Source organism: Mastigoproctus giganteus, chromosome 9, assembly GCF_048544385.1.
Source record: "Mastigoproctus giganteus isolate SK-2022 chromosome 9, ASM4854438v1, whole genome shotgun sequence".
NCBI classification, from domain to species: Eukaryota; Metazoa; Arthropoda; class Arachnida; order Uropygi; family Thelyphonidae; genus Mastigoproctus; species Mastigoproctus giganteus.
The window spans coordinates 41,243,782-41,262,075 of record NC_143583.1 but is presented as its reverse complement, the minus strand read 5'-3'; the positions used below and the strand labels follow the sequence as shown (position 1 = coordinate 41,262,075).

The 18,294-nt window shown below is 37.5% G+C and overlaps 1 protein-coding gene across 2 annotated transcripts in view; it reads right to left on the bottom strand.

Annotated features, from left to right (window-relative positions):
• Positions 1-18,294, bottom strand: part of LOC150080166 (uncharacterized) — a 120,700-nt gene that overhangs the window by 15,009 nt on the left and 87,397 nt on the right. For both annotated transcript variants that reach the window (XM_090380993.1, XM_090380994.1), the window contains one exon: positions 5,966-6,064. In XM_090380993.1, coding sequence (XP_090237119.1) covers positions 5,966-6,064 — 99 coding nt within the window. The remainder of the gene's footprint in view (positions 1-5,965; positions 6,065-18,294) is intronic.

Sequence of the window (18,294 nt, the reverse complement as noted above, 5' to 3'; positions counted from 1 at the left end):
AGTTATACATTTGATCTGGACTGGAATGCATTGGAATGTTCTCATTGTTAAGCTCACTTTTTAAAATCAAGTTCAAAATGTTCTTTTTTGTTAATCTTCAAAAAAAAAAAAAAAATTGTTGGGCTGGTCACTAGCAATTACAAGTTCAAGCACATCTGAAATTAAGTAGCATCCAAATACCAGTGCATCCAAGAACCAATGCAAACTGTGCATGATGTTTGCATGCATTGGATAAACTTCTGGGCAAAAAATATATTTAACCTTATTTCTGTTGCCATACAAGCATTCCAGGTGTATTAATATTTTCTACTATGAGCACTGGTATTTAATTGACTGAACTGCTGTCATAAGAGTACATACATGGAAGGGGGAGTTCTTCAATATGCTGCGTGAGGCTACTCTGTGAAGGTTCTATCTTCAAAAGGTTCAAGTTAAAAGTTACAAAATATGCTCTATACATTAAATTCCCTCTTTTGGCAAAATATACACTATACTATACTAAAGGAATTAAATAAAAAAAAAAATAGAAGTAACTCTCATAGGTGAACATTTGGACAGTAGCCTAAGGATTGCCACAACTCTTAAGAGTAGTGTTGTGGCAACCTCATTAGAAATTCTACTAAAGCAGTAAAAGTCCCAACATTCAGATTAATATTGTTAATTTTCTTTTATGAAACTACAAAGCTACCTTGTCTTTCTGACAGAAATGTATTTAATTTTATTTGTAATATTATTTTAAATAAATAATTAATACTTTATCCAACTGTAAACTTGAGTTTTCAATTTCAAACTTATATACTTAGTATTATAAGCTCTGGGTTTAAAGCACAAGAAGAATCAAAATTCCTTGTGGGAATGCCTCATACTGATCACCTATACATGCAATAATAATAATGGGTGCCTCCGTAGCCAGGTGGGAAGGAGCAGCAGTGCGTAGCACACACTTCTTGATTAGACCGGGGTTCGAGCCTGTCACCACCAAATACGGAGGATGCGGAAAGGTCAGGGAATGACCACCGCATATCCCGGAGCAATATGGCCTTAGTTGCTAATGCTCCTAAAAACCAAATAACAAACAACAACAAGCAATTATAATTTAGAAGTCTGCATGTGAGTAGTAGTAGTAGTAACAGTAGTAATAGAGGCATGTGATGCAAGAAAGCAAGCATATGAGCTTATCGGTCAAAAAAAAAAACAAAAAAACAAAACCCAATTTCACACAACCGTTCACTCTAAAAGTTTATCCAGTTCCTCCTTGAATTTATTTAAGCTATCAATTCAGATAATGACAGATGGATGTTTGTTCCATCAATTAACCACCTGCTGGCTAAAGGCAAATTTCCACACATCTATTCTACAACTGTCTTTCCTCAATTTGAATTTATTTCTCCTCAGATTTGTAATCTGGGCAAGCGGAAGAATCCCATCAGAATTTGGCATGCTCAACCCATTCAAGGCCTCATACACCTCAATCAGATCACCTCACAGATGCCTAGTCTCCAGCCACTGCAATTTGCAGAACTTAAGCCTTTCTTGGTAAGAGGACCCCTTCGTTCCCGTCACCAATCTTATTGCCGTTCTCTGTACATGCTCAAGCAACTCTACATCCTTCCTAAAATGAGGCCTTAAGACCTGTACGCAGCACTCAAGGCGTGGGCTGACAACTGCCTTATACAAGGAGATAATCATCTCCTTATCCCTGCTAGCAAAATTCCTGTATATAATTGATAAGGCCCTGTGAGCTGTTCTCACAAACTTCAAAACTTCATATCTGACAGTTCTCACAAAACTTCATATCTGACTGCTCAATTACCTTCAGATCTTTTTCACTTTCTACCACCCTAAGTTTAGTACCACACAGTTGGTACGTTCCTCTGGAGTTACTTCTACCCATATGCAGTACTGTGCATTTGTCAATGTTAAACTTCAGTTGCCATTTCTCAGCCCATCGGCCCAAATTTTCTAGATACTGTTGCAGTAGCACACTATCATTAACAATCCTTACATACAGGGTGTTCATAAAGTTCCTGTCTATTTTTGTGAAATAACTGGAAAATATGTGGATTTCAATTATAAAACGATAGAGGGTTAATATTTACTGAATAATTAAAAGCAAGATTGAACGTGTGCCCCATCAATATCTCCACACAGCTCAAACCTTTCTGCAGCATTTCTAAACACCTCTTCCGAGCATTTGTGGAGTTATTTTGTTTACAGCCATTACAATGCATTTATGTACGTTCTGCACACTTTGTAATCTTCATTATGCAAATAATATCAAAATTTGTGCACAGTTGACCTGGGCAGGCCGAGTCTGCATGATGTGGCATGACTCTTCTGTGATGACTCCTCATACACAGCATACACCTTATGCTCTGAGACACATGGCCGTCTGGATCTTAGTTCATCATTTACAGATCTTGTTCAAGTGGGTTCTAGGAAAAAGTATTTTTGGGGGCCCTGTAAAAATGTTAATGAGATTTAATGTTTTTCGATTAATAATAATAATGATAAATGGATAGGTTTTGGTGCCATTTTGTGATGTCATGGTGCTAATGGCACATTCAAAGGATATGGGGTTGCATGTGATTGTTATGTGATTTGGAGTGTCGGCAGGATAAAGGTTGGGATCCCTGAGCTAAAGTCTGATAACAGCACTGGTGTATACAAGCATTCACACACAAGTAGCAATAAATCAGTTCATGCACTTATCTAGACTCCAGCAGACTCACTGATGGCTAAAGCAAAATTGTACGGAATGAATATGAAGGTAACTCTGAAAGTTTCCAGAAGAAGGCATTTTGTGCTGCCATAATCACTGAGGAAGAGCAGTTGGCATCTCTTTATACGTAGTTTTGAGGTTATAGCAGATGGGACTATGGTAGAATTTTGTGTTTTTTGAATGTTAGTAAAAAATTTTATTTTATGATTCAAGGGTACTGGGCCCCATGATTTTATGGACCCTAGGCAATTGCCTTGTTTGCCTACGGGTAAGATAGGCCCTGTATATAATATGATATATGGGTATGGGTAAATATATATGGGTATATATAAAGAATGGGTAGCTATAGGCCAGTGAGTTTGACTTTTGTGGTAGGGAAGATCATGATTCTGTCATTTAAGTTTGTGATTCAGGACCATATCAACAAGAATGGTATCTGGAATGGATCCCAGCATGGATTTATTAAGGGGAAGTCATGTCTAACTAACATATGATGTAGTCATTAAACAGTTGGATGCAAGCAACAATTCTGATATTATTTATCTAGACTTCATGAAGTTTTTGTAACCGTCCCTCATGGAAGACTGCTATATAAATTAGAGAGAAGCTGGAATTACTGGTAAGATACTATGCTGGATTACAGACAGGCTAAAAGATAGAAGACAGAGGGTTGTCACAGAATGTCAATTTTTCGGGTAACCAGCACAACAAATGAGGACCCATGGATCAGTGCTGGATCTCCTCCTATTTTTAATTTTCATAGGGTATCTAAGAGAAGCTGTCAAAGTTTGCTAATGATTTTAAGGTGAGAAGGGTAGTTAACAATTCAAGTGGGCCATGATACTTCAAAATAACTTGGATTATCTGCATATATGATCTTAAAAATGACAAATAAAGTTTAATGCTTCTAAGTGTAAAGTTACTTGTATAACATTCTGCAAAAATTGAATGATTAGCTGTTATTTTGGTCTTGATAATGCTATATCTGTGTGCAAGCAGTCAGAAAATATCCTGAGATAGTGGGAATGAGCCACTTGTTTGTAATAAGGTTCTTATGTGAATAGAATTAATGCCATAACTAACTAACAGTAGTAAATAAGAAACATTTTATTATGTTGTTAAAATATTATGTATTAGAATGAATACATAATAAGCTGTATCATGGATTAACACGATGCAGCTTATTACATACAACTTATTATGCTTTCAATTGTATTACTGAATACAGTTTATATTACTGAAATTTTTTTGGCACAACTGGTGCCATATACAATTTCAGTAATATAAACTGCACTAATATTTTATATTGTTTAGCTCTCACTGTAAAAAAAAAAACTGTATCAATTCAATTGCTGTCAATTATTTACATATTCAATTGCTGTCAATCCTAGCAGAGGAAGTAAGCAAACCCTTAGCCATAATTATGAGAGCTTCCTTGGACTCAGGGGAGGTACCCGCAGACTGGAGATGTGCAAATGTGACCCCAATTCACAAAGGAGGATCAAAGGCTGACACAAGCAATTATAGACCTGTGAGTTTAACTTCTGTTCCAGGAAAATTAATGGAGGCACTAGTTAAAGAAGCACTGCAGGATCATTTAGACAAGACTTCAGTTATAGCTCGGACACAGCATGGTTTTGTTAAGGGGAAGTCTTGCCTGACCAATTTGATTGGATACTATGATGCAGTCACAAAGGAACTGGATGCAGAGAATAACTTTGATATTATATACTTGGATCTTAGAAAGGTTTTTGATACTGTTGCACATGGAAGACTGCTGCACAAATTGGAGCAGTGTGACATTGGAGGCAAATTGCTGCTGTGGATAAAGGGGTGGCTGAGGGGGAGAAGACAGAGAGTGGTGATCAATGGATACTGCTCATCGTGGACTAATGTTATTAGTGGAGTCCCTCAGGGCTCAGTGTTGGGTCCATTATTGTTTTCTGTATTCATAAATGATATTGATGATGGTATATCAAGCTTAATGTCGAAGTTTGCAGACGATACAAAGGTAGGCAGGGTTGTCAAGGACACTACTGACACTATGCTGCTGCAACAGGATCTGGAAAGGTTGAGCAGATGGGCTGAGAGGTGGCAAATGAAGTTTAACATTGACAAATGTAAAGTACTACACATGGGAAACAGCAACCCCAGAGCAACGTATCAACTCTGTGGTACTACACTGACAGTGGTAGAGAATGAAAGGGACCTGGGGGTGGTTGTGCAGGCAGATATGAAGTTCTCTGAGCAGTGCAGACGGGCTGCAAGAGTAGCTCATGGTGTATTGTCAATGATATATAGGAATATTTCTAGCAGGGATAAGGAGGTGATTATTCCCTTGTATAAGGCAATGGTCAGGCCACACCTAGAGTACTGTATACAGGTCTGGAGGCCTCATTTCAAGAAGGATGTAGAGATGCTGGAACGAGTACAGAGAAGGGCAACAAGATTAGTGAATGGAACAAAGGGGTGCTCTTACGAAGAAAGGCTGAAGTTTTGCAAATTGCAGTGTCTGGAGACTAGGCACCAGCGAGGTGATCTGATAGAGGTGTATAAAGCATTGAATGGTTTGAGCATGCTCAATGCTGATGGGATTCTTCCTCTCGCTCAGAATAATCACCTGAGAGGGCATAAATTCAAATTGAGGAAAGACAGATGTAGGATAGACATGCAGAAATTTGCCTTTAGCCAGTGAGTGGTTGGTTGGTGGAACAGACTTCCATCCCTTGTTGTGGAAGTTGATAGCCTAAATAAGTTTAAGGCTCAGCTGGACAGGTATTTTGAACGAACAGAGGGGTGAAGTGGAAGTGGTTTTTTTTTTTTTTTTTTTTTTTGGCTGATGCTGCATAAGCTTGCTTTCTTGCATCAAGTGCCTCTACTAATGCTAATGCTAATTTGAAATGAGTTGCCAGCACCATAATTCTCTAACCTTTTCAAAGTCAGATTCTTAATGTGTTACATTAAGTCAAAATTTACTTTGTTCATAAAACACATATGAAACCGCTGTGGAATAAAAACATGGAGGACACTTTACTAATAATCTTGCAAGAACATGTGATGGTAATGTAAAACATGAGAATGTTAATTATGCATTAGTTTTTAAAAAGTTGGGTCTGTAATTTGATTACAGTATATTCAACCTCTAAATTCTAGGCTGAATCAAAAAAAAAAGAAATTTGCAATACTTAAATCATATTTAGAAACTATAAAGTTTTAACAAGATATGATAAAAATTCTACAAACCTGCAGTACAATAAAGTACACCTGGATAGAGTCGTGTTAATCTGAGAGCCTCTTTACTGCTTTGTAGGGAAGTTCCAATTACAATTATCTTTTTTACACCTAATGTAAGCAAAAGTAAAATTATACAAATCATTCATCAGAATGTGAAATAAATCACTCATTACTAAATATATAAAGATTGAAAATAAAGAAAATTCTTCATAAATAATTAAATACAAATAATTCATCATGAAATAATTTTATTCATTAATTATTCACAATGGATTGCAAATCATTGGACAATCTCAGATAAATTCAAATTAAAAGATTAAAAAAATTAAGATTAAATTAAAAGTCCACTTTGTAAAGAAAAATATTCTTCTCATTATGGCACCTGAGTCGAATTACCTGTTAAGTTACTTGCCCTTAGTAACTTGTCTTGCATTAACACAAGTTCATTACAAACAGACAGTGCTTTTTAAGAAGTTTTACTATAAAGGCACCCCCTGACTTAGGTAAGGGTTGCATTGCGTGGAACTGTGTGCAAGTCGAATTTTACGTAAGTTGGAATTTCCCTAAAGGCTTTATGCAGCACTTGCAACTATGCTTGCAGTATTTGATTGAAGCAAAAAAGAAATGTTTGACGAACATGTAAATAGAATTATTTTGGGAAAAATTACAATAGTGTGCAATTACAAAAATTTAGAAATTATAAAATTACAAAAAAAGGGAGGGGATAGGCATAACATCAGCAAGTTTTAGCTTTCGAGCATCATTTCCAGAATCAATGTCTCCAGCTGATAAGTATGCCGCTGCAGAGGTTGAGGGCTGTGGAAATTTAGAAGGGCTTTTTTCGAACACATCACAAAATTTCTCTGCTGCTGCAGAATCGGCACTGGCAGCTTCACTGCATACTTTAATGTTGTGGAAACCAGCACAATGCTTGAACCTATTAAAACACCCATTATATGCCACGAACTTGGCTTGGGGTTCACAGTACTTATCCTTAATGTCTTCATAAATACTTGATGCTTTTGTTTGAATGGCCATTAGACTCAGGGGCACTTGCTTCTGAATCTGATTTTCCATCCATATTATTAATAGCTTTTCCATCTTCGATATAGCACCTGAACACTGTTGATCTTAAATGCATTGATCCTTTAACATGTTCTTTTATACGTGCACTGTCCTTTGAAATAGCATTCACTGTTGAAGCAGCGAGACCTAATTCCCAAGCAATAGATGACAAACTTTGTCCTGCTTCTTACTTCTTAATCATTTTCATCTTCATTTCTAAATTAATTTTGTTTGGTTTCCTAGCTGTTTGTTATTTGGTTTTTTTAGGAGCATTAGCAACTAAGGCCACATTGCTCTGGGGATATGTGGTGGTCATGGGCTCGAACCCCAGTCTAATCAAGAAGCGTGTGCTACGCACTGCTGCTCCTGCCCACCTGGCTACGGAGGCACCATGGTTTCCTAGCACTGCCACCAATTGCAATTTCCATTGGTTGCTTCCCAGTCATCATTGTAATAAGTAAATAGGAATGAAGAGAAGATTCTGAAAATTTATTTATGTTTCTTATATGACTGAAGATTTCAGTGAAGGGGAACGCATTTCGCCATAATAATGTAAAAACCAACACAATTCCAGTTATTGGAATTATCGCAAATACAATAGATTGAGTTTACTACCCATTTATAATTACCAAAAAAACAATGTGTTATTGGGTTCACAATACATCCATTTATTCCTACGGGATACAAAATACGTTTCCACTATTTTTTAAAGTTTACACCGGCTGGCAAAAACTTACGTAAAGTCGAATTTATGGAAGTCACGTATTGGAAGTCGGGGAGTGCCTGTATATTTCTAATGAATTTTTTCTAACTATTTCAACAGCATTTCAGTCTTATCTCTTCATGACTGCATTTCAATTATATTGAAATAACATCATCAAAATAAGTGTAGGGTGACATTACCTTTTTACAAATAAATGACAGTAACACCTACCAAAATAATGGAGTTCCATGCTATTGCAACTTTATTTATTTTTTTAATGAAATCCCAAGTGAGAGGTATTAGAACCTATAGAACTTAGGAACATGCACGGGTTAAAGGTTGAGAAGATGATAAAAGATATTTTTTGACATTACAGTTGAACTTCTGTAGATTGTATTTTCAGGAAATACATATGAAGGAACAGAAAATGGAAGTTGAATGAATTCACTTCCATTTTCATACAGAAAATGGAAGTTGAATGAATAAACGAGGAAGAAAAAAAAGTTGGTTCTATGAGTTTGAAGTTGAACAGTAAAAGGATGTTGACTGGTTGCGGAACATATCCAGACTGCTTTGGAAGAGAGAGCAGAAATTATAGAAGCCAATCCAGAAAAACAGTGCCCATGGAGTATCTATAGAAAAGGAATGCAGCAGAAACAGAACATCCTTGAGACCAATAGAGGAGGAACTCTGTTAGAGAGGAGTCATTAATTAGCCTAACTGCCCCCTTCTGAATGGAATCTGAAGATGGCTTTGGGGATACCACCCCAGATGTGGGAACAATATTCTATGGTGGGGCAGATTTGTGATTTGTAGAGTGAACAGCTGCTTGGAAGAAAAGTAACAGAGCAAAAGAGAAAACCCAGTTTTTTTGATGCAGAGGAAGCCAAGAGAGATTAGAAGTCAAAGTAATTACCAATAGAGATATAGATTTTGTCTAGAAATCGAAGTGTCATTGAAGATAAGCATAGGTGCAGATGAATCCTTTTTGAGAGATAAGACAGGACAATTTTAGAAGGATTAAAATAAACTAAGTTAACTTTGTCCCACTGGAGTTACCTGGAAATCAGTATTTAAAGAATAGGTAGTTGATAATTGAGAAGATGAAGCTGTTTGTGCAGGGAAAATTTCTTAATCTGGAAGCTGGAATGCAATGTGCTGTCATCAGCAAAACTATGGATAGTATTTCTGGTCAATGGAAGAAAGTTATTAATATAAAAGAGGAAAAGAGTGGAAGAAAGAATTGAACCTTGGGGAACATCAGCATTAGTGCAGAAGTTAGAAGACCGAGAGCCATCTATCATCACCCACAGTGAGTGCCAGAGAGAAAACTGGATACCCAATTACAAAAAAAAAAAAACAGTTGGCAAACCATAAGATGGAAGCTTATTTAGAAGACCTTTAAGCTAAATATGAATCAAAGGCCTTTGAAATATCAAGAGCAGCTTCTTGAGTTTCATCAAACTTTTCCATTGAATTTATCCAAATATGGGTAACATAAGCTAGAATATCACCAGCGGATCGACATGATGGAATACACACTGGTGATCATTGATTAGATATAAGATTTCTAGAGAGTTCAAGAGTTGGTGGTTAATTAATTTTTCCATTACTTTAGAAAGAGTAGAAGTAAGTGCAATGGGATGATAATTGGTTGAGAGAGATTTGTCACACTTTTTAAGAACTGGTTGGATATGAGCAAATTTCTAAGCAGAAGGAAAAACACCTTTGGAATAAGAAAGTGAAAAAAGGCAACACACAATATAGGAGTAAATTCAGGAGCACTGGTTTTGAGAACAAGTGGAGAAATATCATCAGGACCTGGAGCTTTCTTAGCATCAAGATTAATCAAAATCCTTCTGACGTCCTTTTGAAGGAAGACCACAGGAGGCTTTGAATGGAGCGTGTTGGGAATGGTGGGAGGTGTTTTACCAAGATCATTAATACATGAGCTGGAAGAAAAATGGGATGCTAGCAGGTCAGCTTCATCTTTGATTGAAGTGGCAATAGAACCATATACCGTATTTCCCCATGTATAAGACGCACCTTAATTTTGGGGCCCGAAATTTGAAAAAAAATGTATTACATAAAAAAATTATTGAACTCAAGTTTTATTCATCATAAAATTCATACAACTCCTCATCACTGTCAAAACTCCCATCCATTAGCTTGTCCTCATCTGTGTCTGATGACGAATCACTGTCTTCATATATTGCCTCATCCTCAGTTCCATCTTTGAAATGCCACACTTCTTAAATGACTTGACAATGATTTCAATCTTGATATTATCCCAGGAACTTTTCACCCAGGTACAAACTTCTCCTATAGTTGGTTTCTTCACTCTTCCTGCTGGTGTAAAATTGTCCCCAGAAGACTTCATCCATTGGTTCCATTCGTCTCTCATGGCAGCTTTGAAGGGTTTGTTAATGTTGACATCAAGTGGTTGGAGCTGGGATGTCAAGGTATGACGGCTAGTTTTGTTTTTTGCTCTGCAGCAATCTTCTTTGTATTTTTTGTTATGTGTGCCCTGAACTGATCAAGCACCAATAGGGCAGCTTTGTGTAAGAGCCCAACTGGTCTCCTGCTCCAAACTTTCTCAAACCAGATCTTCATCCCATCCTGATCTATCCAACCCTTGTCATGAACGTGGACAATCACTCCTCGAGGAATGTCTTCTTTTGGCATTGTTTTGCGTTTGAAAATCAGAATAGGAGGCAGCTTGGTTCCGCACCACAACAAGCTAGAACAACTGTATAATGGCTCTTTTCATGTCCACTTGTCTTCACAGTTACAGTTTTCACCCCCTTCTTATCAACAGTTCTGTTACTTGGGACATCAAACTGAAGGGGGACTTTGTCCATATTTGCAATCTGTCCCAAATCAAACTGTGTCTTCCAACATTGAATGACAAAATGATGAAATTCAAGGACCTTCTGCTCATAGCTTTCAGGCATCTTTTGGGCAAGTCTGGTGCATGTACACATGCTTAGTTTCATGAACCTGAAGCACCAATTGTGTCCTCCTTTGAAATCAGTAACTTTTTTTTCATCAGCATTCTTCTTGCCTCATGCTGAACCATCTTTGTGGACACAGGAATTCCAATTGCCCTTTGCTCCTCAATCCATATCTTCAATTCCCTCTCTAAATCAGGCCATTTTGCTGACTTGCCTCTAATGGCCTTCTTCTGCCATGGCGTTTTCAGTAGGGTTTCTTCTTCCCGTAGCCAGTCTCGGATTGTTTTCTCAGTTGGAGGAGGACCAAACTTACGTTCAGTAGCACGATTTTCATTCACTTTTGCAAACTGGATCACTTTTAACTTGAATTCAGCACCGTACGAAAATCTTTTCTGAGCCATTTCTGGGCAGAATGTGGCAAAACGTAACCTAATATACCGGTAACAAGTGCGAAACAATGAGCACAGAGACAAAAAGTGCAAAAAAGCAGGAAATGCAAGTAAAAAAATCTACAACCACGGTATAAGACACACCCAGTTTTTAGACCCCAAATTTTTCGAAAAAGGGTGCGTCTTATACATGGGGAAATACGATAGTTTTGACAGGGGTGGAAACACAGATGGGCAAAAGTTGAGAACAATAGCTTTGGCAAGAGACTAGAATACTCAGCTACCATTTGGACAAGAAGAAAGTTTTCTACTCTTAGCCTGTTCGAAATCTAGTTTGGACTGATTAATAGCTTTTTTTCAATTATTGCAAGCTTGGGTGTATGTAGAAAATGAACCTGGAAAGTTGGAAACAAGCAATTTACAATACGCAACATTCTTCTCTTGGAACAACCTTAGCACATTTATTGGAAAACTAAGCTTTAGATAAAGAATGAGATTTTAAGGTGGAGTGTGGAATAAAGGATTCTATCCCTACAAGAATAATTTCACTGACACAATCTGTGCAAATGTTACCACCAGAAGATTTGAAACAGCAATCCAACCAAGGAAAGGAAATCTGGCAGATCATCCCATTTCGCACTCTTGTAATTTCAAACAATGTGAGGCTGAGAATGGCCACAAAAGAGAAAGGCTCCATTGGAGAAGAGACCACCACCAAGTTGTCATCTGAGGTGCCTAGAGGATCACTTACCTTGACCGTGTACTTAGAAGGGTTGTTTGTGAGAAAAAGATCAAGTGTGTTGGCTGTGTGGTTAGGATTATCTGGAATTCTGGTAGGTAAATGAACAATCTGTGCAAGGTCATTAGTAATTGCAAAAGCCTCAACCTCATGACCAGCTGGATCCATGTAACTAATAAAAGGAAATCAACTGGAGTTCAGAACATTAAAATCACCAAGAAAAATTACCTCACTATTAGGAAAGTTAGACTGGATTTTTTTTTTTTTTTTTTTTTTTGATTTGGTAGTTGTTGGCGCATCGGCTTCTGTGGCCATATTGCACCTCCCAAGGTTTTTGCAGTACTTTGATCCAAGCCCGAGGCGGGAATCGAACCCGCGACCTTTGGGTTGCTGGGCAGGTACTTTACCCACTCGGCTAGCCCGGTCGGCCAGTTAGACTGGAGAAAGTCAAGTTGCAAAGAGAGGAAGTAAAAGAGTTCCAAGTGATTAATGGAGTTGGGAGAACAAGAGAGGCAATAGATGAATCTGACAGAATGTAGTAAAGAGATTTTAAGCCAGAGAAGATCGAAAAGGGAGATTTCAAATTCCTAAGTTTCTGACAGGGAATATCAGATATGACATATGCACAAGTAACACCTCTGAAGCAAAAGGAATCATATTGGGAATAATTCGGACAACTGATATGAGCAGTGGTTGAATCAACCAACAACTGGGATTCTGTCAGAAAACATACGTCACAAAGGAGGTTAGGCAGGCAAAGGCAGATTATGAGAAATCTTTGGCAAAGGATGCAAAGAAAAACAGCAAAGAGTTCTTTACTTATGTAAACTCTAGAAGGAAGGGGATGAATCAGATTGGTCCACTTGATATCGATGGTTCAATTGTTGATGATCCTGCTCAGGTAGCTAACAAACTAAATGAATATTTTGCATCGACATTCACACATGAGGAGTTATTCAGCAAGGAGAATGCCAGAGGTGTATTCAACTCTGGCAGTAAGCTAGATAATCTTGTAATAACTGAAAGTAAAGTGGAGGAGAAATTGTTGAAGATAAACACAAGAAAGGCACCTGGGGTGGATGGGATCTATCCAGTTATATTAAAGGAGGCAGCAAAGGAAGTAAGCAAACCCTTAGCCATAATTATGAGAGCTTCCTTGGACTCAGAGTAGGTACCCATAAACTGGAGGTGTGCAAATGAGACCCCAATTCACAAAGGAAGATCAAAGGCTGACACAAGTAATTATAGACCTGTGAGTTTAACTTCTGTTCCAGGAAAATTAATGGAGGCACTGTTTAAAGAAGCACTGCAGGATCAAGACAAGACTTCAGTTATAGCTCGGACACAGCATGGTTTTGTTAAGGGGAAGTCTTGCCTGACCAATTTGATTGGATACTATGATGCAGTCACAAAACAGCTGGATGCAGGGAATAACTTTGATATTATATACTTGGATCTTAGAAAGGCTTTTGATACTGTTGCACATGGAAGACTGCTGCACAATAGGTGGTTGAGGGGGAGAAGACAGAGAGTGGTAATCAATGGACACTGCTCATCGAGGACTAATGTTATTAGTGGAGTCCCTCAGGGTTCAGTGTTGGGTCCATTATTGTTTTCTGTATTTATAAATAATATTGATGATGGTATATCAAGCTTAATGTCCAAGTTTGCAGACGATACAAAGGTTGGCAGGGTGGTTAAGGACACTACTGACACTATGCTGCTGCAACAGGATCTGGAAAGGTTGAGCAGATGGGCTGAGAGGAAGCAAATGAAGTTTAACACTGACAAATGTAAAGTACTACATATGGTAAACAGCAACCCCAGAGCAACGTATCAACTATGTGGTACTACACTGACAGTGGTAGAGAATGAAAAGGACCTGGGGTAATTGTGCAGGCAGATTTGAGGTTTTCTGAGCAGTACAGACTGTCTGCAAGAGTAGTTCATGGTGTCTTGTCAATGATATACAGGAATTTTTCTAGCAGGGATATGAAGGTGATTATCCCCTTGTATAAGGCAATGGTCAGGCCACACCTTCAGTACTGTATGCTGGTTTGGAGGCCTCATTTTAAGAAGGATGTAGAGCTTGGAACAAGTACAGAGAAGGGCAACAAGATTAATGAATGGAACAAAGGGTTGCTCTTACAAAGAAAGGCTTAATTTTTGCAAATTACAGGTCTGGAGACTAGGCACCTGCAAGGTGATCTGATTGAGGCGTATAAAGCCTTGAATGGTTTGAGCATGCTCAATGCTAATGGGATTCTTCCTCTTGCTCAGAATAATCGCCTGAGATGGCATAGATTCAAATTGAGGAAAGACTGTTTTAGGACAGATATGCAGAAGTTTGCCTTTAGCCAGCGGGTGGTTGATTGCTGGAACAAACTTCCATCTGTAGTTGTAGTAGTTGATAGCCTAAATAATTTAAGGCTCAGCTGGACAGGTATTTCGAACGAACGGACGGAGGGGTGAAGTGGAAGATTTTTTCTTTTTCTTTTTTTTGGCTGATGCTGCATAAGATTGCTTTCTTGCATCATATGCCTCTACTAATGCTAATACACAGAGTTGTGGTGAAGATATGCTGTATGAAGAAATGAAATTTTTGGATAATGGTGAACACAAAGTAAGAATATACCCATCTCCTTGACATAAGGTAGCCTCGACAATGCTCACTGCATACACACTGCTTGGACTCCCCAGTCACGATCTGGCTGAATAAAAATCTTTGACATCCTTTTGATGGAAGACCACAGGAGGCACTGAATGGAGTGTACTGGGAATTGTGGGAGGTCATCAGTACATGAGTTGGAATGCTAGCAAGTGAGCTTTAGCTTTGGCTGAAGTGGCAATAGACCCATCTAGTTTACCAGCTAGGTGGTTGATGAGAGTCATCTACCACATAGTATTACCTAGTGACATGGGGGAGATTTTTCCGCATGGGTGCCACACCTCAACCCCTGCTTATGTTGATTCACACCTGGGTGCTCACCTATAGAGTGCTAAGTGCTATATTTCAGGACTTGCATATGGGGGGTTATACCCAGGGTTACTAACAGTCCCACCGTCATAAATGACAGTGATTCTAGAGAGTTACCAATAGGTTTAGTCTGGTGGATATGGCAGCCAGCCTGAGAACACTGTTTAGGGCTGTACCCTTGAAATGTAAGGAAGACTGGATCTTGCCACAATGTCCATCACAACCTCAAAACACATCAATTATACTGAATGATGAAAGAGATTAGGGGTGTTTGCCAGAGCTTTGCTCTGTTGACTAAACATGAGTTCCACCACTTCAAGCCTCCAATAAACAAAGTGGTGGTAATGCACTGGTTGATGAGTCATCTACCACCTAGTACTGCCTGGTAACAACAGAGGGACGACATTACTCTATGTGGTGTGGGCACCACACCTCGACCCCTGTTTATGTTGGTTCACACCTGGATGGTCACTTACAGTGTGCTAAGTGCCGTATTTCAGGACTTGCACATGGGGGGTTATACCCAGGGTTACTAACAGTCTCACCATCATGAAGGTGCAAGCAGAGGATTTGGCTGTCACAGACAGGGATGCCAGACATCCCGCAATGCGTGCGGGACAGTCCTGCACAAGAGTGATTTGTCCCGCGCCCCACATAAACATTTAAATGTTCCGCAGGTAAAAAATTAACAGATTTTGACTGTAAAATAATAAAATAATGCCATAAAAAGTGATGGATGCTGTTATGAAATGTATTTCTTTCCTAATATGTATGAATTTCGGACACTGGCGGGTGAGTTGCACGCTAATGGTCATGGGATGCATTAGATGTCAGGGAATCCCCTCAAGCCGCTCGGGGATTTTTAGACGTAAGCGTCTACGTAAATAGTGCAATCAATGATGTCAGTGCTGTCTGGTGGTCTAAGCTAGGTGTATCTCGAGTGTGTGTTTATCTTTCATTATAAAAAGAATAAAAATTATTTTGACATCTGTCTAATCAGTTCAGCTGCTGTAGGAATTGTTACCTATATAAGGTAAATTTCATTTAATTTTTGTTGAATTTGTCTTATTAAATTAAAAATTAAAATTTTTAGTCTAATGACGAGGTGTAAAGTAAGAAATAGGTTGATTCTAAAAAATGTTTAGATGATAAAACAGAATTTCGGAATGAATAGTTCGGAATTCCAATTTTTTTTTAAAAATCAAGGTTTAGTCATTAAAGTGAAATCAAGTGATAAATATTGAATAATTTTTAGGATTATTGTATAAATAAAAATTTAACTCAATTATTTTTGTTGTTTTTTTTATTAGATACATTTTTAAATGGCCAAAATGAAGTTTGGAAATTAAAAATGATATGTCAAAATTGCTAATTGTGAAAAAATTTTCTTGAGAAAAATTGTCGCAATTTTCTCATTTTTGTTCTGCGAGACCTAATTTGAAATCTGGCAACCCTGGTCACAGACCAACCAGACTTTGCTGAAATTAGGTCCACTTGACTTGAGTGTCATGCTATTATGTAACAAGCACAGCTTAGCATATCTGAGAGAATGTCTGCAGCAGCCTCAAGGACTAACTCATAAACTTAAATCAAAAGTAGTTGGTTTCAGGATAGATGTGTGAAAATTAAGGTAGAATTAGCCAAATTACCAGAGGGGGATGGGAAACAGATGAAAACCCCCAAGCACGAAAGGTATCAAAACCTATAGTACTTAGGAGGAGATGCTGGAAACTTTTCTCTGGTGACTAAACATGGGTTTCACCACTTCAAGCCTCCAATAAGCAAAGTGGTGGTATTGCACTGGTGTTGATGAGAATTATCTATCACATAGATGGCTAATTTTTTTTATTTATTTTTTTGGCTGATGCTGTATAAGACTGCTTCCTTGCATAATTTGCCATTACTAATATTTACTAACTCATAGTAATAACATTACACATGAGAGGGTTAGGATGTTTGAATTTATGGCAAGGCACATAAGGCATGATGCATGAGCATACTGATGTCTGTAAGCTGTGTATAGCCTTTAGTTGATCTATCTGTTGCAGGATGAGAAACCAGAGTTTCTGTGAGGAATAAACTATGCAACCCTTTTTGAGACAGACTAATGCATCCATAGTGTTGTTCACATATTGGTGGATAAACATATCATATTAGATTCCTGAATAAAGCATTTTAAAATTATATTATATTATAATAAATGCTGACAGGTACTAAACAGTAAATATTCAAAACACCAACAGAGTTGAAAAAATATCAAGAACCAAAGTGCTGACAGGCTAAAAATAGCAACAGTTCAACACCAGCAAGATCAAAATGCTAATAGCTTATAACAGGTTAAAATGATAACTGATCATGTTATCATTATAAAATGTATTATAAACAAGCCAAAGTTTTTGTTTTCTCTTTTTTGAAAGACATACTGAGGATCACAACGAAAGCTTGTATGTGTTGAATGAATATTATTATTAAATTCTTCATTACAATATATTCCAATGTAAATGTTTACCTTTAAAGTACTAAAAAATTGTCTAAAATTTTAAGGGTTGCTTATATGCTTGAATTAAAGGCACATGCTTCATGTTAGAAAGGCACGATTACATGGTATTTACAATTTATTATATATACATATTATTACATATATACAAATATACATTGTTGCTCACCTTCTAAAGCCCAACAATTTGTTGTCATCAGGCAAAACAATTTGTGGAATTCATCAAGGAAATATTTTCAGGTTTATTCTGAGTTCTCAAAAAGTAAATTTTCAAAACTGTCAATTTCTTACAGTAAACACACCTCTGCATTGAGGCAATGGTTTCAGAGAAACAAATTTGCAATAGAGTACTAAACAGGCAACAAAAAAGAATGGCTCAATTACATAATCAAAGCTTCCCACATACACAAATACCATAAATAAAAGCAATGTAATGTTGCCATCAATGATACTTGTAGGTTTTGGTTTCATTACATCCTACCTAAAGAGTACTCTATACACTTGCCACTTTTTTTCACAGTTGGCTTTATAGTGTAGTAAAATGCCAATGTAAATTTTTAAAAGAAAGCAGAAATGACTGAATTAGAAAAAAGACTGTAGTTTTTAAAGCATATTTTACTACAATACACCACTACACAAGATACAAAATATGACTGATTAAAAAAAAAAGATCAACTTATATGACAAATACATGATTAAACACAAATTTTTTAGGCAAAATATATAGAAACTGACTTATATGCTGAAATATATGGTATATGTTTCTTAGTTTCACATGTTCTACATGGCAGGATGATGCCATTGCATTTGAATGCAATGTATAGTATGTCTACTGTGCAGAGCACAAGCCATTATGGGTTTTCTTTCCCATTTGCTTACCATTGCAAGTTTTCTTGATACCTAGTGCAGCTATATGTTATGGTGTTTTGAAATTGTGCTTAGGCAAATTAGGATTAAGCAGAATTTCATGCAACATTGTCTGAGATTATAATAATAATAATTGGTTGCTATTGC